Here is a 25,211-nt window from a genome sequence, read left to right as displayed (position 1 = left end):
TATTGTTTCTTTTTAGGATAATCATTTTTTTAAAATTGTTTAAATGTTATTAGTAATTTTAGTTTTTCTGCTATCCAATACTTTCTCTGCTGTTGCACTCACTGGCGTGGGAATAGTTATTTTAACCCCTCCGTTATCCAGCACTTTCCATACGGTTGCACTAACTGGAGTGGGAGTAGTCATTTTTACCCCTTTGCTGTCCAATACTCTCCCTGCTGTTGCACTCACTAGAATGGGAATAGTAACGTTTACCCCTCCGCTATCCAATAATTTCTCTACTGTTGCCTTCACTGGAGTGGGAATAGTAATTTTTACCCCTTCGCTATCCCTACTGCTGCACTAACTGGAGTGGGAATAGTAATTTTTAGCTCTCCGCTATCCAGTACTTTCCCTACTGTTGCACTAACTGGAGTGAGAATAGTATTTTTTACCCCTTTGCTATCCAATACTATCCCTACTGTTGCACTAACTGGAGTAGGAATAGTAATTTTACCCCTTTGCTTTTTCTACTGTTGCACTTATTACAGTTGGAATATTAAATTTAATTGTTTCACTATCCAACATTTTCCCTACTGTTGTATTTATTGGGTTGCGAAACCTACTTTTTAATTTTCTTTCAGTAGTTTAATGTTTTAATTAATTATATAATTTTTTTTCAATGATTGATATATGTACATATTTCATTTTTATATAATTTAAAAGTTTAAAAATTAAATAAAAATAATAGATAATAAATTATTTAAAGTTAATACATATATATATATATAAAAATTATTATGTGTGTTTGCATTTTTCAAATTAAGTTACATTTTTATATTTAGTTAAAATATATATTAAATTTAATTAATTTTGTTAAAGATATTAATATTTTATATTTGTAATATTTATATTTTCCTATTTATGTTTTTAATCAATATTTTTACATCTATATTTTTAACTTCGATATTTTGGATACAATATTTTTGTACTTACCTGTTTAAGTTTAGGGAGTCGATATTTTTACTTTTTATCATCGATATTCTGTCAGTGAACCAGTGGAATCATGCTCTAGATTCCTATGGGTATGGCCTCAGTGCTCGGCTGACGCTCAAACTGTTATAAAAGATTTGCGAGTCATTATATGGATATACGCAGTAGGCACATTACATTCTGACCGTGGTCCCGCGTTTAGCTCTAGGGCTTACAAGGAAGCCATGAAAGGATTGGGTGTAACATTGCGGTACTCCTCTCCGTACCATCCCGAGGGAAATTCAGTCATAGAGAGGAAAAACCGGGACTTAAAGCAATCTTTAACTGCAAGAGTATTAGGTTTGGGTGCTAGTTGGTCAATCACTTATTTGGGGTCCAACAAGCCCTTAATAACATGCCAAGAAGTTCTCTATGGGGTGTCACTCCTTACAAGGTCCTATTTGGGATAGGAATGTGGGTGCATGATCTCGATTATGAAAGCACAGTGGCGGATGAAAAACCTTTTGATATTAATAAATGTTTGGCTGTTTTACAGGATCTGAACGAATCCCGGGCACGACTAAGCAACGTGAAAGTAAAACGCACCAACACTGGGGAAGTCAAATCATTCACGGCAAGACCCCTCTGAATCCCAAAAGTCGGGGATCTGGTCAGAGAAAAGATCAAGGGCAAGAAAGAATTTGGGCCATCATACAGAAAATCTGTACATGTCGTAGCAGTCGAAGGAACAAGAACGGTACTTCTTCCGCCTCTTGCCGGCAAAAAAGAAAAGAGTTTCGTCTCCATTGATCTGATCAAACCACACTATGTAGCCAATACTGAATAGTAGGGCTCATGGGCTCCTGGGTAGCCAGCGCTCTCCTCTCGCTACCATACAGGAAGTTCAGACAGATAAACGTATAACATTTGAAGAGTCACCAATACAAAATGATGGAATTTCCAACAATGAAATGGAAAAAGAAATTAAAACACAAATGAAAGACAAATTTCAATTCGGCCTAATACCGGCGTCTGCATCAATATGCCTCGACAAGAGACACCTGCCAGTTCAACAAAACCTGCTGAGCTACCAAAGATAGATATAACTGCTTCTGGCTACTGGCGATATTGATACATTCTCTCTAGATCCCAGTGACCCTGAGACAACGCCAGCCCCAGTTTCCCATAAGCAATGAAACCGGGATTTTTATACTTTTCTGAAAAAGACTTACTGCTCTAGATCATAACTGGAATATTGTTTTTTCTATTCTGGATTGGCCTGGTGACTGTTTTTGCTTACTCATGAATGGAAAATATCTCCCACAATCTCCCACAATGATCTGCAGTGTCAAATGTGAAATTGGTCCTGAAACCTCATACATCATCTCATTGTGAACAAAGAGTCCTATTTTTCCGTGAACATTACAGCAGTTTCAATTCCTGATCGTATAATTTGGGGCAAGGTGTTGTGTGGCGTTTAGAGCTCAGAGTGAATTTTCCCGATTCATGCCCTTTTATAGGTACAATTCACATTGCCCTTATACAGGCATAGAAATCAATCCCTTATTTAGACACAGCCTGTGCAGACCAAATACAGGCAGGGCTACTTCCACCCGTACCAAACGTCATAACGATTTCTTGGAAAATCGGCGTAAGCAGTTAGGGAAGTTCCCCTTGCTTGAATATTGATTTGTACAAGAACACATGTACTTTGCAAAGAACAACTATTCCCTAGGTGTTCTTTCCTGACGTTATTATGCCCGACTTTACATCAATCTATGGCATTCCTAAACACCTTCATGGTATAAATATACCTTCACTTGCTATAGCAAACTACGGTGGTTCGGAGCAGTTCGACTATCTATTTGCCCGACGCAGCTCGCTACAGCAAGTGCCGAAGGAAGCCGACCCTCCAGCTGATGCATTGATCAAGAGGCTGCCTTTCTCTTGCCGAGAATCCAGCTCCGGTGTTGCCAAGATCCCCTTGCAGGGTGTTCGGAAATCGAGTCATGAGACAGAGATAGCAGACCTCCTTCATTCTAAACCAAGGAACGGAGCTGATTAGAATCTAGAGAAACCTTTGGTAGATTCTTGGCAAAAACAACTAAAGCTATGCTGTTGTGTGGCGTTTAGAGCTCCGAGTGGATTTTCCCGATTCATGCCCTTTGATAGGTACAATTCACATTGCCCTTATACAGGCATAGAAATCAATCCCTTATTTAGACACAGCCTATGCAGACCAAATACAGGCAGGGCTACTTCCACCCGTACCAAACGTCACAACGATTTCTTGGAAAATCGGCTTAAGCAGTTAGGGAAGTTCCCCTTGCTTGAATATTGATTTGTACAAGAACTCATGTACTTTGCAAAGAACAACTATTCCCTAGGGGTTCTTTCCTGACGTTAATATGCCCGACTTTACATCAATCTATGGCATTCCTAAACACCTTCATGGTATAAATATACCTTCACTTGCTATAGCAAACTACGGTGGTTCGGAGCAGTTCGACTATCTATTTGCCCGACGCAGCTCGCTACAGCAAGTGCCGAAGGAAGCCGACCCTCCAGCTGACGCACTGATCAAGAGGCTGCCTTTCTCTTGCCGAGAATCCAGCTCCGGTGTTGCCAAGCTCCCCTTGCAGGGTGTTCGGAAATCAAGTCATGAGACAGAGATACCAGACCTCCCTCATTCTAAACCAAGGAATGGAGCTGATTAGAACCTAGAGAAACCTTTGGTAGATTCTTGGCAAAAACAACTAAAGGTATGCTACACAAAACGTACTTCTTCCCGCGTACTAGACTTAGGTTAGGCAAATTGGGGTAGGCGTATTTAGAAGGAGAAGTGTGGCTCAATGGTTAGAGCGGTAAACCCTGATGCAGAGGTCTGGCCCGGGACCAGGGTTCAATTCCCACCTCGGTGGGTCTTGGGCTCAATTTCCCCGGACCTGATAATTCTCGCCTCGGTGCCTATTCTAATCATGGGTCCCACTCTGCAACTCTGGGCAATAGCTTGCTTAATCTCAACAGTGCTGGGATGCCTGGTTTCACCTTGGGGGTGCCCAGGAGTGGACATTTCACAGGGAAAAGCCAGGAAGGGTTCCACAGCGGTATGAGTACAGCTGCTGGGGCAGCAGTGCGCTTTACAAGTACAAATTCAGAAGCACCAGTTGAGTATTTTAGTCAATGTTATTTATTTATGTATATGGCTTAGAAACCATACAATGCCTTTACAGTATTATTTTATAATACTATTCTCGCTGTACACATTATACTTTGCAGTCTGCTTAACAATTGTAGCAGTTCACTTATCTTGTATGAGAAAGTTCAATAAACCTTTTTATTGAAAACGCCCGTCTCTCTATTTCTCTACAAACTCTGTTGAAACGAAGCATGCACGATTGACTGAGTTAAATAGTAAGTAAAGTAAGTATACTTGTAAAGCACACTGTTACTCCATCTTGGAGTGTCCTGGCACTGTATACCGCTGGGGAACCCGTCCTGGCTTTCCCTGTGAGATGGTCCCTCCTGGGCACCTCCAAGGTGAAACCAGGCATCCCTGGTGCTGATGGGGCCGTTGTGGAGATCATGCAAGCTATTGCCCAGAGTTGCAGAGTGGGACCCATGGTTAGCGTAGGCACCTCGGTGAGAATTATCGAGTCCGCGGACATTGACCCAAGACCCTGCCGCGTCGGGAATTGAACCCTGGTCCTGGGACGCTCTCTGCTTCAGGGTCTGCCGCTTCTAACCAGTGAGCCACACAAGTCCACATACTTATCTATTGTTTCCGTGACTCTAGAGATTGGTTTCTTATTCTTGGGAAACAAAGCTGTCATGTTTATGCGGTTGTCAGAAGCGAATCCCTTCTTGTGAATTCGAGAAAGTTTCTAGTGACCTCTGAGCTAGCTGGCACTCGCTATTAAGTTTAGAATATTCGATAGAGACCTAGTACACCTCAGTCATACGTCTAATCTATAGGATATATTATTCCAATGCGCAGAGCCTATTGGGAATATAGGAACTACACTACCAAGGTTGATTATTATGTATTTGGTCCCACTGAACGTTTGAAAATACCACATTTATTTAAAATGTATTCGAGTAAATTTATTGATGGTTGGGATTTTGAAACTGTAAATAATATGTTGTCTGATTTAGAACAATCCGCTGCATTTTCAGACAATGAAATGTTAGAAGACACATTAGACTATAACACTTTAGGGCTCATTATGATGGCGGGCGGACATCAATCCACCCGCCACCATAACGGTGATGGGACCGACCGCCAGACATGCGGCGGTCCCACCTGCCCAATCAGGATGCGCCCGCCAGTCTGGCTGCAGCACTGTCCGCAATGGTAATAGGGCATGTACTGCATTTCCCTACACCACGTGGCAGGCACCACACGGTGCCTGCCACTTGGTACAGGGAACTGCAAGGGGGTACCCTGCGTACCCTCCAAGTGCACCCCCCAGGGGGCCCACAACAGGCCACCATAGCCAATTCCCGGCAGCCTTTCCATGGCGGCAATGCTACCATGGAAAGGCCAGTTACCACACCTATACTAATATGGATGGTGGTGCCTGGTAGGCACTGCCACCATATTAGTGGCCAAGTCCGCCCAACCGGCGGAAAAGTGGTGGAAAGATTTTCCATCCGCCGCGGTACCCCCTGCCATGATAATATGGTGGGGGGGGGTAAGTCAAGTTGGGATGGCGGGCGGATCCGCCCGCCATTATAAACACCCCCTATGTACTGTTACCATCATTATGGTGATCATTTTTTACACAAATCCAGTATCCCACGAAACCTTACCACCAATGGAAACATTGCTCGACACCACCTAAAAGTAGTTAAAAAATGTTTGCACAGAAATGTTCTTATTTTTCAGGGTTTAATACTAACACCAAACAGATATATTCTGCATCCTTCATTTCCCAACTGCCTGAACAGGGTTTCGACTTATGAAAGGACACTGTAGACATGAAATCAGTCTGGGGTTCAAAGGAATGGCAAGTTCAGGGAACAGAAGCACTATTTAGAGCGTGCCTCATTCCACAGCAGACAATATTTCCAAATGACTCTGTGCAACAGACTTCCTGTCTTGGACTAGCCAAGAACAAGGATTTGAACACACCTCAGATTCCCACACCTTCACACATCAATTTTACATCACGTGGAGGGGACACCATGGATGCCATCATGCAGTACAATACTTCAGACCCCAATTGGAACGGATGGTTAGTTTGGCCCACAGACACAAACAGATGTCAATCAAGATTCTGGGGTACAACCGAAGGGTTTATTATGTACAAAGAGAACATCCGGGGTTGGTGACATCATACAGTGTTGAAAAGCTGTGCGTTGATTGGCTAAAAACCTCAACACTGTCCCTGGTGTAACAGCACCTATCCTTACTCTCAGAAGAGGTGGATTTAAGGTTTTTTCTTTTTAGGTCCTCGAAAGCAACATCAGAAACGTTTCCTATACGCTGTCTATAATGAAATCTGGAAAATCTCTCAACAGGAAGCTACGGAGAGACTTTGTGAAATGGATAGAACTAACCTAGAAAAGGCGTTAGCTGTGGGTGACAATCATATGACTACATTAACATCCAGGATTTATTCACTGAGCAACATTGTATCTTCTGCTATAGATATACTAGAACAGGACTTGTCAATACTACAACACGGACAACCGCAACTACGTTCTATTATGTTATTAAGCTGGACGCTGCACTCATTTATGAACACTATGTCCATATTTTCTGCACACAATCTAACTGAGAAGCAGATAACAATAGCACAAAGGGGAGCAAAATATACAATGATGCGTATTGAAAAACTGGACAAGTTACCTTTGACTGTGGCAGAGTCACCCTCCACAGAATGGTTAATCCATGGCCATATAACACTACCTGTCACAACTTTCCAGTTTCAGTGTTGCCTTGAACAATAACGGGCAGGTAGATATGAAGCAATGGGTAGGTAATTCATCAAGGAATCTTGGGAATTACCATACAGATTTCAATGCAGGACGTGGAAGTGTTTCTAACCGGTACCAACTGTGAGAATTCTTTAAGTGGATCTCTCATATGCCAGGATATTATGCTTCATGGGGCATATAATGGTTCAGTTGCTAACTTATCCTGTCACTTGAAAGGGTCCCCAGCTGCCAGGATTAACCTGGTTTTCAAGTTACTTTGAAGTGGGAGTTAGTTGATGCTGAAGAGTGAAGGTTGTTGTGAGATGCTCCCGGGCATCGCATATCTTGTCACTGTAAGCTCCAGGGTGACTTGGTATATGCAAGTATTGTTTCCACCGACCCATACAGTCAAGGAGGTCCTGTTATGGCTTTCGTTTAATATTTACTTTATAGTGGAGTGGTGTGGCTCACTGGTTAGAGGCGGCAGACCCCGGAGCAGAAGTCGGCCGGGACCAGGGTTCAATTCCCGACGCGGCAGGGTCGTGGACTTGGGTCAGTGGACTCGATAATTCTCGCCTACTCTAATCAGGAGTCCCACTTGGCAACTCTGGGCATTAGCTTGCCTAATCTCCACAACGGCTCCACCAACGCCGGGGATGCCTGGCTCCACCTTGGGAACTCCCAGCAGGGACCATCCCACAGGGAAAGCCAGGACGGGTTCCCCAGCGTTATACAGCGCCAGGAAACCTACGGGTAGCAGTGCGCTTTACAAGCTCAAACATTATACAGTTTGATACTCTGAGCCGAATGAAAGCCATGCTTTTACAGCAAACCGCACCCTTAACCTCCGCCTGAGAAACTTATGATCTCCAGGTTGCAAGGTCCTCAGCTGAGATACAGGCACTCGTACGAATAAACTGCCCTTTCCATTTCACAGAAATGGTACAATGTATCTGTAACATGTCTGATACGACAGGTATAGTACACCTATTTAAGACCATATATTCTGAACTGTTAAGCACCTTTCAGACAATCATCTGTGTTATTCCCAACTTCATACACTCCGTATTTGGAAGCATTTTTGGAGGGCTTCCACAGATCCTGTCACTAGTAGCAGGTATCCTGATTGTAATTTTTCTGCTGTGCAATTGACGTCCCAGTCACTAAGGAGATGGAAAAAAACGCTCTTGGAGCGCCAATACCGTGATCGTATGGTACTCCATCTGGGCACACCTCGCCTCCGCGAACTGAGTGAATCTTGGTTCCTATCATCAGGTCAGTCCGGATCGGCTGTATCCTGCCTGTCCTCCGATGCCTGTTCTGCAGACAAGAATGCGTGTTGGACCTCTGTCTAACACTTCCATCAGTTGCGCCACCGTATGTATCAACAGCCGATAACAGCCCATGTTCTGTAGTGTCCTCAGCGTATTCCAATGTTGATGTCTGCATCCTAGGAGCCACCACAGAATGCTTCAGCTGCTGTCAGATTGGATACCGGCTCCTCAACAAATACTCAAGCCTCGGTTGTCACACAGGCCTCCCCAGTAGTGGTGTGGAGAATACGGAAGAACATCTGTGCTCGATTGACCTGATCTGTGAGGTGTTGCAGGGACCGTCGTCTGCGATTGCAGCAACAGTGATGTTGCGTCTCCCAGCCAGGACACTAAAACATTTAGCTCATTGTGTGCTGGGAAAATTCGGCTTTTTCAAAAACAAACAAACTTGGAATTTTGAACAATAGACACTTTTTCTAAACTGCATGGCTTTCAGTCACTAATTGTTCAAACTATATAAACGAACATATTTAAAAAATAACGTCTACTGCTTAAACTACGATCTTAGCATTTTTAAATATTTTTAACACACTAATGTCAAAAATTAAAATAAAGTTATAATTCGACATCAATCCTGTCTGTTTCTCACGTTGTTCAATAGGCATAAAAGAAGATCAAAGTAACTCTTTAAATGTTTGTCACTGCGGAAGTAACCTATATCAACAATTATTTGTTTCTGTACAAATTGCTTGTAGTATGTTAGAATTTTAGTATGTCGTCCAGTCAGATGAGCAGTGGGTGTTATGTTTCATATTGGTATCCCAATATAGGCTCAGGTAATCACCTATATTCTCCCCTACCATTACACTACTTAACGGTTCTTGGGACTGACCTTCTACCTAGTTACAATACTGCTTACATGATGTATGATTATCTCTGAAAACTAGCCTCATCCATTATGCATGAGGATTCTTGGAAACTCAGCAGGACTACCATCTCCTGCATAATAACTATGTATAAGGGTCATTCCTTCCGTCATCCTACATCTGACATGACACAGCAAGGTAGAACCACAGAGGGTACCAACTTGGGTATATAAACACTATATCTTGCTGAGATAGTCAGAGGAGAAAATGACTTCCATGCTGACACACTGACGCGAGACGCTGAGGCTCCTGTATGCAGACACTCCAGCTCGCAGTGGTCAGACATCCCTTGCGGGGTGTCCATCTCGAGACCAAGATGGGGTCCCACAGTCTCTCACTTCAGGTAATGGGGTTGACTTTATCCTTGAGGGATTCTTGGCTTTTACACTTACATACATGTTAGGTACACTTAGGTAAATCTAGTTATGATTGCATCGTAGGAGTACGCATTTTACTGTCATATATTTTATACATTTGCCTGTATTCATTGTTTTAGCACAATGGTAGAAATCTACCATCCTTTTATTCTGTTAGTGCTTCGAATCATTTACATCTGTTTCTGTCTAATGGATGTTTCAGCACACGTATTTTAAACTAGAATGACGCTGGTTCAATAAATGCTTACTGGAAAACGTCTGCACCATTTATTCTGTGTATCTCTCTGAGACAAAGTGAGCACAAGTAACTGAGAGAAAAATTGTCGTACTGCTTCCTCGATCCTGAGGGATCAGAGTTGTCATGTTCGATAGTTGCCAAGAACTATTCTCTCTTTGGTAAGAGGGGTTTCTATTGGCACTGTGGGCTAGCTGGTATACAGGCTAACATACCCTGTGGGGGGGTCTAGAATCAGTCCCGACACCAATCCTACAATGTATTTTGTCTAAACACGCAGGTCTTATATAGGTTTATAGGAACTACACAACACTAGAATTTTGAGAGCAAGAGCAGGGGGTTGCTCATTTGCATACCTGGTTTCAAAGCTCTGTAACTCATCCTATTCATCTCAGATCAAATAATTATCCGCTAAGCTTTAGGAAGCAATTGAAAACACACCCTTCAGTTAAAGCAGCATATTCTTCATGTGTCCTGTTTAGCGCCTGGAAGCCCGTGCGTGGGTAGCTATGCGGACACTTTAACATAACATAAACATTATGTGTTGATTTTATATTTGATATTTTTATTTGAGTCTTGAAGCGATTTCAGTAAACACATTAGTAACTAGATATGTTAGTTAACTCTCAAGGGGCCTAATTTATGAGGCTGTGCGTCACTTTTTGTGACGCACCAGTGGCGTAAAAAAATTTGCCTTGTTGCGCCATATTTACAAAGTGACGCATCTAGGTAGATGCGTCACTTTTTAAACCCCTCCGCCACATTATACCTGCGCCAGGTATAATGTATGAAAGGGAGGCATATTGACGCAAGAAAGGGTCATGGAAGTGACGCAGTGAAATTTATGAGATTTCACGGCGCCACTTCTAGGACTCAAATGCGTAAAAATCTTACGTCTGCCTCACAGCAGGCATAAGAGTGACGCAAGCCCCATGTGAAAGGACACATTGCTGGAATTGCGTCACTTTTGTGACACACTCCAGCAATGCTTCAGAAAAGGGGGTGGTGATGAACAGAGTGTCTGAATTAAGCAGACCACTCTTACCCAGTCCAAAGATCAGGGCTTGATCCATCACCGTTATTTATCTCACTGCCCCATCCCAGCTCAGAACCTGGCTATATGCAAATTAGTCTGTCCCTGGCCCAGTGCATCATGGGAACAGGGCAGACCAAACTACCAAGCCAATTGTTCACCAGAAAGGAGACAAGCTACCGGGGACCGGTTTCTGGCATTTCAGCCTCTTCGGCCCGGCTTGCTTGAATCCTGATGGAGCAGTGAGAAAGGGACTCATGTCTGAGTATACCCTGCCACACCTGTAGTGGCCAAAAACGATTCAGAAAAGGGGGTGGTGATGAACAGAGTGTCTGAATTAAGCAGACCACTCTTACCCAGTCCAAAGATCAGAGCTTGATCCATCACCGTTATTTATCTCACTGCCCCATCCCAGCTCAGAACCTGGCTATATGCAAATTAGTCTGTCCCTGGCCCAGTGCATCATGGGAACAGGGCAGACCAAACTACCAAGCCAATTCTTCACCAGAAAGGAGACAAGCTACCGGGGACCGGTTTCTGGCATTTCAGCCTCTTCGGCCCGGCTTGCTTGAATCCTGATGGAGCAGTGAGAAAGGGACTCATATAGCCAAGTTCTGAGCTGGGATGGTGCAGTGAGCTAAAAAACGGTGATGGATCAAGCCCTGATCTTTGGACTGGGTAAGAGTGGTCTGCTTAATTCAGGCACTCTGTTCATCACCACCCCCTTTTCTGAATCATTTTGTCCACCATAAGCGTGGAAGGGTATACTCAGATGTGAGTCCCTTGCTCATTGCACCATCAGGATTCAAGCAAGCCGGGCCGAAGACGCCTGAAATGGCAGAAACCGGTCCCCGGAAGCTTGTTTCCTTCCCAGTACAAGAATTGGCTTGGTAGTTTGGTTTGCCCTGTTCCCATCATGCACTGGGACAGGAACAGACTAATTTGCATATAGCCAAGTTCTGAGCTGGGATGGTGCAGTGAGCTAAAAAATGGTGATGGATCAAGCCCTGATCTTTGGACTGGGTAAGAGTGGTCTGCTTAATTCAGGCACTCTGTTCATCACCACCCCCTTTTCTGAATCACACTCCAGCAATGCGTCACTTTTGCGCCTACAGATACGTCAGAAATACTGACGTATCTGTAACTCCTTGCACAATGATGCGTCATACTGTAATTATGTTGCATCTATTTATATGTATTGCTTTTTAAATTGTTCCATAAAGCCCTTCAGAAATGGTTAGTCTAGATGCCACAAAATACATGTTGGCAACCATGCTATCATAAATGAACAATAATGTGCTTTATTGAAAACGAGCAGGCCACGATCCTGTGATGACTGAGATTCACAATGGGTCACAATTTACCACCTACCTCATTAATATTCATGAGGTAGGTTGAATTGTGACCCACTACGAATCTGCAATTTTCGAAGTGACCTATTAGTACATAGGTCGGTTTGCATAATACCACACTGGTTGCAAAAATACTGTAAGCAAATTGGGGCCAGTATTTTGTGACTGGTTGTACATACATCAGGCTGCATCTACCGACAGAAGCCTAGAACCCTTTTTGGATTATTTGTTATGTAGCAGGGTATTTATGTTTTTTTCTGACCTGGTGGGTTTGAGTTATTGAACACGGCCACCGGTGTATTCCTTGGTATGCAGCTTTTATTCTCATATCAAAACCCAAGTTTGGTTTATAGACTTTATTGAACACTTTAAATGATGTATTTGTACAAATTATATGTGTTCAATCAATCTCTTACTTTTCATGTGAATTTATTTACATTTTGTACAAGAATAAGAAATCAATTTACCCAGTTTGTCGTTACATATATATTTCTAATACTGAGAAGGAGTTGTTTATGGCTGAAGCACATACTTAAAGCTAACTTCCAATAAACCTGATTTCACTCTTACCCATTTCAGCAGAGTATACCATGATTTAGAATTTGCCCCATTTGTTACAAATCAGTAGATTCTCAAACTCTCTTGCCACAAAAGTCAAATCTCTGAGAATCCTAATCAATTCCAGCATCTTCAAGGAGCACACACTAGAAAATCCCAAATGTTGTGGTATCATATCCAGCTTCCTATTAAAGAGGAAACTCTTCCTTCCACAATTTTCTTTGAAAGGTGCAAGTCTTGTACTCATTTACCTTGATGGAGATAATGCCCTACTCAGTGGTGTGCCTGATGCTGTCACTCTCCTCATAGCCAGCTTCAACGGTGATGCACGTAACATGTTCAAAACTAGTTATTTTGTTTGTTTACCTAACTCAATAGTCCTTTAGTATATCTTCCTGAGAACGATGAAAGGTCACAATTCACAAATGTGACTTACAAGTTACAAACAGAGCTCTGCAAGTGTTACATTCTCACAGCGAGCTGTCTTGCCAGCTTAATTAAGAATCAGTTTCAACTTGCTCTTGTATGTAAATCAAAGCAGGTTGTATCATTCACAGAAATATTGTGCCCTAAATATCATTTTCAAAAATATTGCCTGATTCGAGTTACTAATAAAGAGTACTACATACCTTCAAACATATGTATAAACCTTTTTAGAGTGAAGTGAAATGCAGTTACAATAATCGTTCCCTTGTGAGTTATTAAACTGTATATCAATAATGGATCTTTTTAATTCAGCAGAGCTGTTTATTTAGATGGGCTTAGGTCAATACCATTTGGTTAAAATAAGATGCAAATTTACTCTTCGCCTTTAAAACATAAATTAAATTACATATTTGCTGGCTGATGATTTGGCCCAGACGTGGACCTTGTCTACTGTCTAAATATGGGGCAGCGTTTTAACCTTACACTGCCAGTTCCTGCTATCAGCAGGGACCCCTCTGCTGTTGGACCTCCTCTACACCAAGCCCTAGAACTGACAACAGCGGGTTCAACAAATTGATGTCAACAGTAGGGCTTGAGAATGCCAAATGGGCTCCTTTGATAACTTTAAGCAGCTCCCTGAAGCACACCTTGGGACTGTGAAGGGGAATGGGGGGGACCTGCTCCTGCTGTGCATACATGCCAAATGGAAGGATTCTCCAAGTAACCCAAAGCTCGCGATCCAGCACCAGATATCCACACAGTCTTGCCAAGGCGGTTCCATGGTGAAAGGTCTCATTAACATCTTCTTCCGTGACCCCCACAATGGGACATTGCAGTTTAAAAGCCATATTTGACAATGGTGTGAAGAACAAGAGGGGCAGATTTTCCCTACCTTTAAAGTATCTTTACCAGCTATTCCTAGAAGCTGTCCTGTGCCATAGTGTATGGAAAATGGTCTGCCCCCATGTTCATAAGAGGTTGATAGAAAGGATTTAAATCTCTCATGGGGTCCTGGGAAAAGGAAAAAACAATTTTTAACAGAGTCATGTGTTAGAGAGGAAGCACTACAGATTGTGATGGGGACAAAGAACACAGAACATGAAGACTAAAATTTGAGAGCATTTAAATTGCTCTAATGGATGACGTTTCAAATCTTTGAAATGTACATTTTCACAAGCAGAAAAGAGTGACCTTTCGCACAATGAGATATTTTCACAAACTCGTATTATCCTGCCTGCTTTATGTCCCTGAAAGTTGTTTCAGGGCAGACAAGGCTTTAGGGATGCTTCACATCAAACAGACACTGGTGCAACAGGGTATAGCTACAGTCATATAAGATATTTTTGAAAATCATCCTGATTTCCTTGTGTATTTCAATGTACAAGAAAAAGAATATATATACATTTTTAGATCAGTGTCTCTTAACCTGGGGACAATGCCAACTCAGGGGGCCCTTGAGATTTTAGAAAAGTAAATAATATTATCAGAATAATACTGTATATATATGTAAAATTAAAAATGTTAAAACAATCTGTAAATATAAGAAATATAAGGAATTACAAATTGAACAGACAGAATTTAGTACAGATGATAGGTGGCCTCAATTGAAGCACTGGTATGTGCATGCATTTCGAGCAAAAAGGCAAAGACATAAGCTTAAGTCTATCATTTCATTTAATCTTTTAGCACTTTAAAAACAAATTTTGAAACACGCCAACTTGTGACACAATAAACTATTTCATAATTTGCATGCTTGTTTTATGTATACTTCGGTCTATATTTTTGTGCACTTTTTTTGAGGTTTGAATAGTAGAAATAGCGTAGGCCAGGCTCACCGGCTTTCAACAGTGATTTTTTGTGTGGTCCCAGGGAGTGCTTAATTTGAGCCAGTGGTTTCTGTTGCTCAGTACCGGAATCTAATCATCAACACCAGCACTTTTCATGAGCACCAGTTAAAGACACTTTTATCAACACCACCACTTTTCATGAGCCCGTTAAGGACACTTTCATTTACGGGGAGATTAAGTGAGGTGCCTGGAATCACAGGATGTTGAGCTGACCGCAAGTTTCGAAACTGGTTTCCCCCATTCCCAATTCAGCAGCTCTGGCCCTTACACCACATCCTCTCCCCACATTCATGGTCAGTAGTTGGGTCTCTTTGAGGCAGAGCTAATAGGAGAAATAGGATGGTGCAAGCTGCCTCCTATCGAGAGCCCCCACACTAATTTTTTTCTACAAATTAACCAATGGCCCCAAGAAGTCAAAAGTTTGAGAACCACCGGTCTACATAAAGTAAGACAACAGATGAGGTTACAACAAGGCACCGCAGTATTGGAAGGTAAACATCCCAAAGGTGAGTATTAATACTTTGCCTCCAAGTCTTGCAACCTCCAATTTAAAATATATCTTTAAAAAATCCTTGCCTATCAAGCTCTTTTTTCCTGAAATATCATATTCTGTGGAGAGGTTATATCTGGACAATACAGAAAGTAACAGGATATAAGCAGATCTGTGAAAACTTTTTAGTGTACTCATAAAATGTTTCTCAATTTTGCTCCGTGGGAGTCTGAGTCGAGCAGAAAATATCCCGCTCTCGACATTTTATCTCTTCATACCTGTCACCTTGAAGGTATCTCATGTGACTTTGGAATGTGAAGTTTACTTCGAAATCAATGTATTCAAATTTCACACAACACACTGCAAAATTTTATTTCACCAAATTTTGTGTTTTTCTTTGCAAAGTTTCGTGAAATTATGTGGAACACATTTTAGTAATTTCTCACAGGCATAGAAATAAGCTTCACTGCTCTAATCAGACTTGCATCCACAAATGTTTTTCATTTTGCATGATCCCGCAGCACAAATGTTCATGCTTCCTTCCACGCAATGAAAACACAAAGAAATGCCTCTGCTTCTCATCATCTTCTCTTACAACCTCGTCACATCACAACCTTTACGATTATAATTTATGTAAAGCTAAATACAATGCAACAACGACAAAGAAATCTACAACAAAATGTTACACAACAAAAATAAAGGTATTTCAATAAATCCACAGTCATGAAAATTGGTACTCGACCGATTGGGGGAACAAATAGACTAGCATTTCCCAGCATTGGTTTATGGATTACTGAGCCGCTTCAGAATTTTATTATAACTATTGATTATGTGCACTATTTCCATTTCGATGTACGCAAGTTTATCACATGTGGGTATCCAGACCATCGGATACATATGGATAAACGGCAATAATGAAAATTGTGATATACAATTAAAGGGGATGTATGACGTTACAACGCAGGCTATTACAACGCCTGCCTTTACAACGCGGTTTTTACATCGCAATCCATTACAACGCATAGTGCTTTTGGGTGTTGGATAGTGAATAGTTTAATTTACTATTCCAACTCCAGTCCCCGTGGACACTAGGGAAGGTTATTGGATAGTAAATTAACCTATTCCCTATCCTAGAGCGCCCCCCAGCGCAATGCGTTGTAATAGTTTGCGTTGTAATGACCGCGCTGTAATGGTAGTGCGTTGTAAAAGTTTCGTTGTAAAGGTTGTTTACCAATTAAAGGCATCATGGTCACAACAGAAATACAATCCTGATGAACACCAGAATAGAGGGTCTCAAGCAAGACCAAAATACTTTCATTATAGTAAGTCCTTCGTATTGCCTTTACCTGACATGTATAACCTTCGGAAATCTGCCTACCTGGCAGGCTTTCTGCTGCCTTAGGTACCATCTGCTCCTGGAATTTTTTTTAAAATTAGGGCCTTCAATATCTGGTCTAAAATGTAACTTTTTGAGCACATACATGTGGTTTATGTGCATAAAGGTTATTGTGAATCAGCAAAATATCTGTTTAAAAACTTCTTGACAATGTTTCGCACAAACTTCTTGCGTCTAGAAGACCATAGGTGTCAATATTTAGTGATTTTTATTATAATTACCATGCCCCCTTTATTAGTGTATACAACACACAGACAGCTAAACATCCTCATCATAACACTTGTTTAAAACATCGCTCGAAATGCATTTTGTACCCAAACTCAAAAGCCTTACTTCATCTTTTAGAGCATTTTTCTTTCAACACGCATCTCCAGTCAAATAGTTCAATTTTGGACCCGCCGAACTGAAGGAAAGCAAACACCTAGTGAACCCCTAATGTCCGACCAGAGTACACCTCATCAGTGAAGTGGTTTAGCCTCCTCACTAACTTACACAACTTAATCCCATTCTATGCCATTGCAAGACAAATAATGGGATCAGTGGGAAGTCAACACGAACTATAATGCTTAAACATATTTAATGGCTTTCCATTAAGCAATACATTTAAATTGAAATGGCTTTGCCGAATCAGTAACTCCCATAGTAGTTTCTGAATCAATCAATAGATGCCCTAATTATACCAATGATACAAAACAGGTTCTGGCCATTAACTCTTAATGCACAAGGGTTGGTTAACTATTACCATATGACTAGCTCACAGGGATAACACTGACTTATTTAGAATAGAAGTAGTCCATTAATGTTGTCACTTCTCATAAATCACATCTTTCAGGCCGAATCATTCTTAGCACTTATTCCATAAGATTCTTTGATTGTTTTACCTCTGTCACTGTAACATCTCAAACTCAATGAGAGTTTGTTGATGCCCCACGTGTGACAGGTATGCCCAGATGTGTGTCCTGTGCTCACTGTGTCACTGGAATCAAGCTATGCCTGGCTGATGAACCCATAATAAGGGCAAAACATTCCATCATTAGTTTGTTGTTTGATACTCTACTCTCTGCCACCTCACTCCACTCCACTTTACGTCCCTCTACTTTACGCCACTCTACTCCACTGTATGCCATTTTACTCCACTTCATTTTACTCCGTACCACTCTATGCCATGCCACTCCACTCTACTCTGCTCCGCACCACTCTAGACCCCTCCCCAGCACTCTACTCTATGCTGCTCCAGCGGCCCCTTTCTCCATACTACGCCCCTGTACTGCAGTCTGTGCCACTCTACTCCATGCCACTCTATCCTATGCTTGTCCACTCTTCTTAAATCTACGCTGCTCCTCTCTACTCTATTCCACCCCACTCTATTCCACTGTATTCCACTGTAAGGCACTCTACACCACTCCACTCTATGCCAATCTACTCTACATCACTGCACACTATGCTACTCCATGCCCCTCTACTTTACTCCACTCTGCCACTGCCCTCTACACCACTCTACTCTATGCTACTCTACTTTAAGCCGCTCCACTTTACTCTGCGCCACTCCACTATACGCCACTCCACTCCACTGTATGCTTCTCTACGCCACTCCATCATGCACCATTGTAGTCTACGCCACTCCACTCTATGCCACTCTACTCCACTCCATTCTATGCCCACTCCACTCTACACCACTCTTCTCTACTCCACACCACTCTACGCCATCACACTCCACCTCACTCCACTCCACTCTACTCTGCTGTTCAACATGGCTAAAAGACACTGGCAAATGCCCATATCTATCACATAGGTGAAGCCAATTGGCTTTGCCAATGCTTGTTTTTTGAGGAAGAAGCAGGCTAACAATGAGGGGCGTAGCTTGATCAGTAAGACTGGGGGGGGGTGAGATTCTGATTTTCCAACTACCACACTGGCATATAGAACTAATCCCCTCGAAGAGCTATGAAGCCTTTATCTTCACAATAGCACTCACTCACTCACACTCCTTTAAAGGCATCCTTCTCTACCACCCAACGTGACCATGAGCTGAATTTCTCTCAGCCTTAGATCTCCTATTAGAAATATTAGCATGAGAATCTAATTTCACCAGCTAAGGAGACTTCAATTTCCACCTTGAAGCCCATAACGATCACAACACTTCAGCCCTCTTAGCAGGACTCGAGGCAACAGGACTCCCCCAACTAGTAACAAGGCCCACCTATTTAGCCGGACACACACTGGATGGGTTGTTAACCAACAACAAGCAAATCACTCTAGAGAACATCCTCCCCCTACCCTGGACGGACCACTGCACGGTCCTCTTTAACATTCAGACAGAAAGCAACACTCCCCGTCACGCCAGCTCCCTTTCCTCCAAACAGTTCAAGGCCTGGGGTAGTATTTCCCCTCTGGTCCTAAAATCACACCTGCTGTCTACTCAGCAAGACCTACTACCACATGATCCCGAACTGGCAGCCATACATTACACACAATGGCTCCATAACGCCTTAGAAACCTTGGTTCCAGTAAAAAATATTTCTAAAAACAGAGAGTCACCATCCGCCCCATTGTTCTCTGAGGCACTAAGACTGGAAAAACAGAGATATAGAAACTTAGAAAGACACTGGCGTCGAGACAATGACATCACAGAGAAAACACGTTACAAGGGAGCAATGGCCAAATACAAACTTCTCTTCTCACAGAGAAAAGTAAATACTATCTCAACCAAATCGAAACAGCACAAAACTCTGTCACACAGTTGTTCCATGTTGTAACTAGGCTATCAGGACCAGAGACCAACCCGCCCATGACTCCCTCGCAAGCCCTTTGTGATTCTCTCACCACTTTCTTTCAAGAAAAAGTCTGACATATCTAAACTAATTTCTCAACCCACTCCCTGACCAATAATTTGATCAACACACCCAACGATGAAAAAAACTCTCCTAACTCCCCGAATGATGTCCCACCAACGATAACCCCACCCCAACTCTCTCGGAATTCAGCCAGGTCACCGCAGACCAGATTACCGATCTTATATCCACCATTAAATCTGGATCCCCTAATAACCCATGCCCCCCAACCACACTAAAACTTACACCTGACATCATAGGTCCCAAACTAGCTAACATCTGCAACTCAATGTTCACAACAGGAATATACCCTTCCATCTGAAAAAAACCCATCATCAAGCCACTACTCAGGAAACACAACTTTAACCCCACAGATACCAAGAACTACAGACCAATCGCTTGCCTCCCTTTCCCCGCTAAAATCTTTGAGAAAGTGATGAACACTCAGCTGGCTCACTTTATCGACAACAACAATCTCCTAGATGACACCCAATTTGACTTTAGGAAAGACCATGGCACAGAAACTGCCCTCATCAAAGCATCCAATGAAATCAGGATGATACTTGATCAGGGAGGAGCTGCGGGCCTGGTGCTGCTAGATCTTTCTGCAGCATTTGACACGATCGCCCTTGCAACCCTAGTCGACCGTGTCTCAGCCATAGGCATTAAAGACAAAGCCAAGGCCCTCCTGACATCCTTCCTGTCCAATCGCACCCACCTAGTAAAGCTCGGCGACTTTAACTCCCCACTCTTTGCACTGCCATGTGGGGTCCCGCAGGGATCCTCGCTAAGTCCGACCTTGTTCAATATATACGTGTGGGACTTGGCCAGGATCATTAAGTCCTACGACTTGTGACTAACTTCCTACGCTGACGATACATAGCTGGTGCTAGAGATTCACAACAACGGAGGGACAGTCTCTGCTAACTTCCAAGAGGGTAAGCTTGCTATAAGCACCTGGATGACAAACAATTGTTTCAAACTAAATTCGGACATGACGGAGGTGATGATCTTCGGCAATCTCTCTCCTAGCTGGTCTCCATCCTGGTGGCCAGCAGAGTTGGGCCCACCTCCGTCCCCGTCACAAAAGTCAGAAACCTAGGGGTCATGTTCGACGACAAGCTATTTTTTTATACATCATGCTAACTCAGTCGTCTCCTCATCCTTCTATACCATCAGAATGATAAAGAAACTCCTACCTTACCTTCCACCCACTGCCAGCAGTACTCTCATCAGTACGCTGGTCATGTCTAAGGTAGACTATTGAAATGGTCTACTCATCAACGCTCAGGAAAGAGTCCGAAATAAACTACAAATGGTACAAAATGCAGCGGCTAGGATCCTGTCAGGCACTCCAACTTCAAACCAATATCTAACGTGATATGACAGCTTCACTGGTTACCCATCAGGAGCAGAACCAGGTTCAAGGCCCTTTGCATTGCCCATAAGGCAATCCACAATACAGGACCTGAGTTCCTTGAGAGAACTCTATAATCCTACAGGCCAACCAGACCCTTACGCTCCTCAGCAGCACACTTGCTAACGGTTACCAGAACCAAAAAAGCTCTTGGGGCGACAAAAGATTCACTGTCGCCACTGCAAGTCTATGAAACACACTCCATCTTCACATTAAGGCCATTCCCACTCTGTTCTCTTTCCGTAAACACCTAAAAACCTGGCTGTTCAATCAATAAATCACTCACCCTTAGTCCTTCTCTACTCAGCCGTCCATAGCGCAGAGACACCCAACGGTATTTGTGCGATTAACAAATTGAATAAATAAAATAAATGAAAATACATTATATGATAAGCAGGATGCATGAGAGGGTCTGAGGTTGGAGATGAAAGGGAGACATATAGATTGGTAGGGGGACTAAGTGAGAGAAAATACAATATTTTGTGTGTGCATTTTTGTCTGTGTGTGTGTAAAATTCCTGGTGAAATCCTACAGAAACCCCACAATACCCGACTGACAGCTATACCCAACTTTTAAGAGAAAATACATTTATTAGGGGGTATACCACCCCAAACATCCCCATCCCGAAACTACATCATTGCTAACAATTCTTTCAAATGTCTTGGGTTCTTGCTATCCAAGGCCTCTTTTCCTCCACGGTTTCCCACTGTTGCCTCAGTGGCAAGGGAGTTGTGGAAATAAAGCTTGTCCAATATACCTTTTTCTCTGCTTGGAATTTACCAAACCATGGTTTTCAAGTACCGTTAATATGCAGAGGGGGAGAGCTAAAGGATTACAAATATTTAGTAAGTTTGGGTAGTACTGTTGCTATTTTTCTGTGTCTTTGTGGAACTTTTGTTTTATCAATGGAAGATTTAAAAATAAAAGGGTGTTGACAACTTCATTTCAGAAACCATTGACATGATGGCCTGTCTGCCACTAGGTTGTCCGGTTACAGTGAAGTTGATGAAGCATGATTATTTGAGAATAATTTTGCTGGACCTAGTCTGCTCATTAGAGTGAACTGATTTGATTTGATAAAAATTTATAATGCGCAGAACAATAACCCGGAGGTATCAAGGCGCCTAACAATATCATCGGAAGATTGAGACAAACATCCTTACATATAGGCTTGCAGGAAGAGGCGAGTTTTAAGAGCACTTCGAAATTTCTGTAGGGAAGGCAGAGACCTAAGATCGAGAGGAAGATCATTCCACCATTTGGGAGCTAGGGTGGAGAAGGCCCTGCCGCCCCACTTGGCTTTTTGTGTGCGGGGGACTGTCAGGAGCAATTTCTCTGAGGAACGTAAGTTCCTTCCGGGAATGTAGATGGAGATGATGGAGCCAACTCCCAAATCGCTGTCTTTTGCAATGGCTCTGTAAGTCATGCATAGAGCTTTGAACCGTACTCGGTATTCTACCGGTAGCCAATGCAATGTTTTCCTGGCCTGCGTAGCCGAGGAACGTCTGGGAACATCCAAGACAAATCTGGCTATGGCGTTCTGGACTACCTGTAAGCGCTGAAGGAGGCTCCTGCTTAGTCCCACATACAGCGCATTACAGTAGTCCAGACGTGAGCCAATGAGTGCGACCGCTATTTGCTTTCTAGACTGTAAGGAGAGGTATTTCCTGATCCTTCGCAAGGTGTGAATCAATCCCCAGCAGGTGGAGATGGTTCAACTCACCTGCCTGCTCATATCCAGGGCAGGGTCTATCATCACCCCAAGGTTCTTAGCAGATGTTGTGAGGGAAGGACACTCTCCTAACGAGTCAGGCCACCAGTTGGCTGACCAGATGTTCTCTTTCCCTCCAAACACCATTACCTCGGTCTTCTCCCCATTCAGTTTAAGTGAATTCTGGATCATCCAGTGACCAACCGCCTCCATACAAGATCTAAACTTGGAGGCAGTTCGTACATCTGAGTGGGAGAGAGAGACGAGGATTTGGGTGTCGTCTACATAAGAAACTACCTCCATCCCGAAAGTTCTTATGAGTCCGGCTAGTGGGGTCACGTAGATGTTGAATAGGGTCGGGCTCAGAGCCGACCCTTGTGGGACCCCACACAGCACTGGTCGGGATGGAGATAGAGACTCCCCCAGCTTGACTCTTTGTACTCTCCCGTCAAGGAAAAAAGTCAGTAGATCTAGAGCTGCGTCCCTCACCCCCACATCCCTCAGACGAGAAGTAAGAACTGAGGGGGAGAGGGTATCGAAGGCCGCAGTTAGATCTAACAGGACCAGGAGGGAGGTCTGGCCCCCATCCACTGTCGTGCGGATCTTGTCAAGCACGATGGTGAGGGCCGACTCGGTACTATGTTCTCTCCTGAATCCATGCTGGGAGGAGTCCAGGCAGCCCGAGCTTTCCACAAAGGCAGCGAGGTGCTTGTTTAGGTGTGCCTCAAGCATCTTCGCTGGAGCTGGGAGCAGCGAGATTGGACAAAAGTTTTTTAGAACCTCCGGATCAAGGGAGACCTTCTTTAGCAGCGGTTTCACTACTGCACTCTTCCACTCCGAGGGGAAGATGCCATTTTTGATGGCTAGATTCATTATTTCTAGCAGAGGAGGTAAAAGTGTCTCCCTACATTGCTTAATAATTTTCAGTGGACAAATATCCAGGGGGGAACCTGACTTAGTTTTGTTAAGCAAAGACTCCAGATCCTGCAAAGCCAGCGGGGGAAAGGAGTCCAGAGTGCAGGATGGGGAGATGTTAGTGGTGGTCATATTCATCTCAACCCGAGCAGGGGGCCTAGTGATACATGCTCTTTGCTCCTCAAGAGCCAGATGAATGTCCAGTATTTTAGTGTGAAAGAAGATGGCAATCCTATCACATAGATCCTGCGATGGTACAACAGGATCAGGGGCTTGTAGGTTGACTAAAGAATCAACAATTTTAAAGAGCTCCTTTGGCGAGGAGAGCGAAGTTGTCAGGGCCACAAAATGGTCTTGTTTGGCCTGCACAATATCAGCCTTATATTTCCTGACAAGGAGTTTATGGGCTTCCTTGTTCTTAAGGTCCCAGCTAGAATGCCAAAGCCTCTCCTTCCTCCTCACTTCTTGCCTGAGGAGTCTGAGGGAATCTGAGAACCATGGGGCAGATGGTCTCTTTCTAGCTCGGCGGCGGGTCTGTACTGGGGCCAGTTCATTCAAGGCCTTAATGGTAGCCTGTTCGAAGTGGGCAACCGCGGTCTGCACGTTTTCCAAGCCAGTAATAGAAAGGCTAGCAGCCCAGGGCGCAAAGGAATCACTGCTAATGTTCCTGAAATTTCTGGCAGTTTCCAATGTGTGAGTCCCTTTTTATCTTCCATCCACCCCATGGTGTTCCAGAAAGAATGGAACCGCAAGATGATCAGACCAGGATAAGTGCACCGGATCCTTGATGGTCAGACGACGGTCATTAGAAAAAATGCCATCAAGAGTGTGGCCTGCACGGTGTGTACCCCCACTAACTCGCTGCGTGAGTCCACAGGACATCAGGGCCTCAGTAAGACATGATGTATAAGACAGATCATGCCGTTCTAAATGGTAGTTAAAGTCACCTAGAATGGAGAAATTCTCTCGGCCAAAATGGGGTTCTAGGGACTGAAGAAGGTTGTGCGCAAAATCTGTCCTCGGGCCATGAGGTCGATATAGTAAAATACCACTAAAGAGGGGACATTGCACTTCCTTTATTGTAAAATATAACGCTTGGAAGCAATCCGGAAAGTCGAGTATGGGTACAATGTGGCATTGCAGGTGGTCTCTATAAAGGATTGCTATACCCCCTCCCACTCGTCCCTGTCTGTCCAGTCTAGCCAAGCAGTACCCTTCAGGGACGGCTTCGATTAGATCAGGACCAGATGAGTCTTTAGCCCAGGTTTCAGTGATAAAGACAAGGGCAGGCATTGTGTCAAGCACCATCTCCCTGAACATTATCTTATTTTTAACAAGGGAACGCGCATTAACCAAAATGCCCTCAACTCCCACTGTCCTGGAACTGACAGCGTCGGGTTGACCGGGCGAAAAATAACGGGGGACGGAAATAGAGGGCCTATGTGTGTGGTAACAGCCACATCGTAAGGGAGTCATGAGGTCGTCAGGCTCACAAGAATGTGAACATCCCAATCTTCGGGGTTTCAAGCTTAGCATCTCCTGGTGGGAATAAC

The 25,211-nt window shown here is 43.4% G+C and overlaps 1 protein-coding gene across 2 annotated transcripts in view; it reads right to left on the bottom strand.

Annotated features, from left to right (window-relative positions):
* Positions 1–25,211, bottom strand: part of LOC144811986 (cathepsin E-B-like) — a 461,737-nt gene that overhangs the window by 107,689 nt on the left and 328,837 nt on the right. For both annotated transcript variants that reach the window (XM_078673901.1, XM_078673900.1), the window contains one exon: positions 13,944–14,062. In XM_078673901.1, the coding sequence (XP_078530027.1) occupies positions 13,944–14,062 (119 nt within the window). The remainder of the gene's footprint in view (positions 1–13,943; positions 14,063–25,211) is intronic.

This window comes from Lissotriton helveticus, chromosome 1_1 (assembly GCF_964261635.1).
Source record: "Lissotriton helveticus chromosome 1_1, aLisHel1.1, whole genome shotgun sequence".
NCBI classification, from domain to species: Eukaryota; Metazoa; Chordata; class Amphibia; order Caudata; family Salamandridae; genus Lissotriton; species Lissotriton helveticus.
The sequence above is the reverse complement of the archived record's forward strand: the minus strand, read 5'-3'. Positions and strand labels throughout refer to the sequence as shown.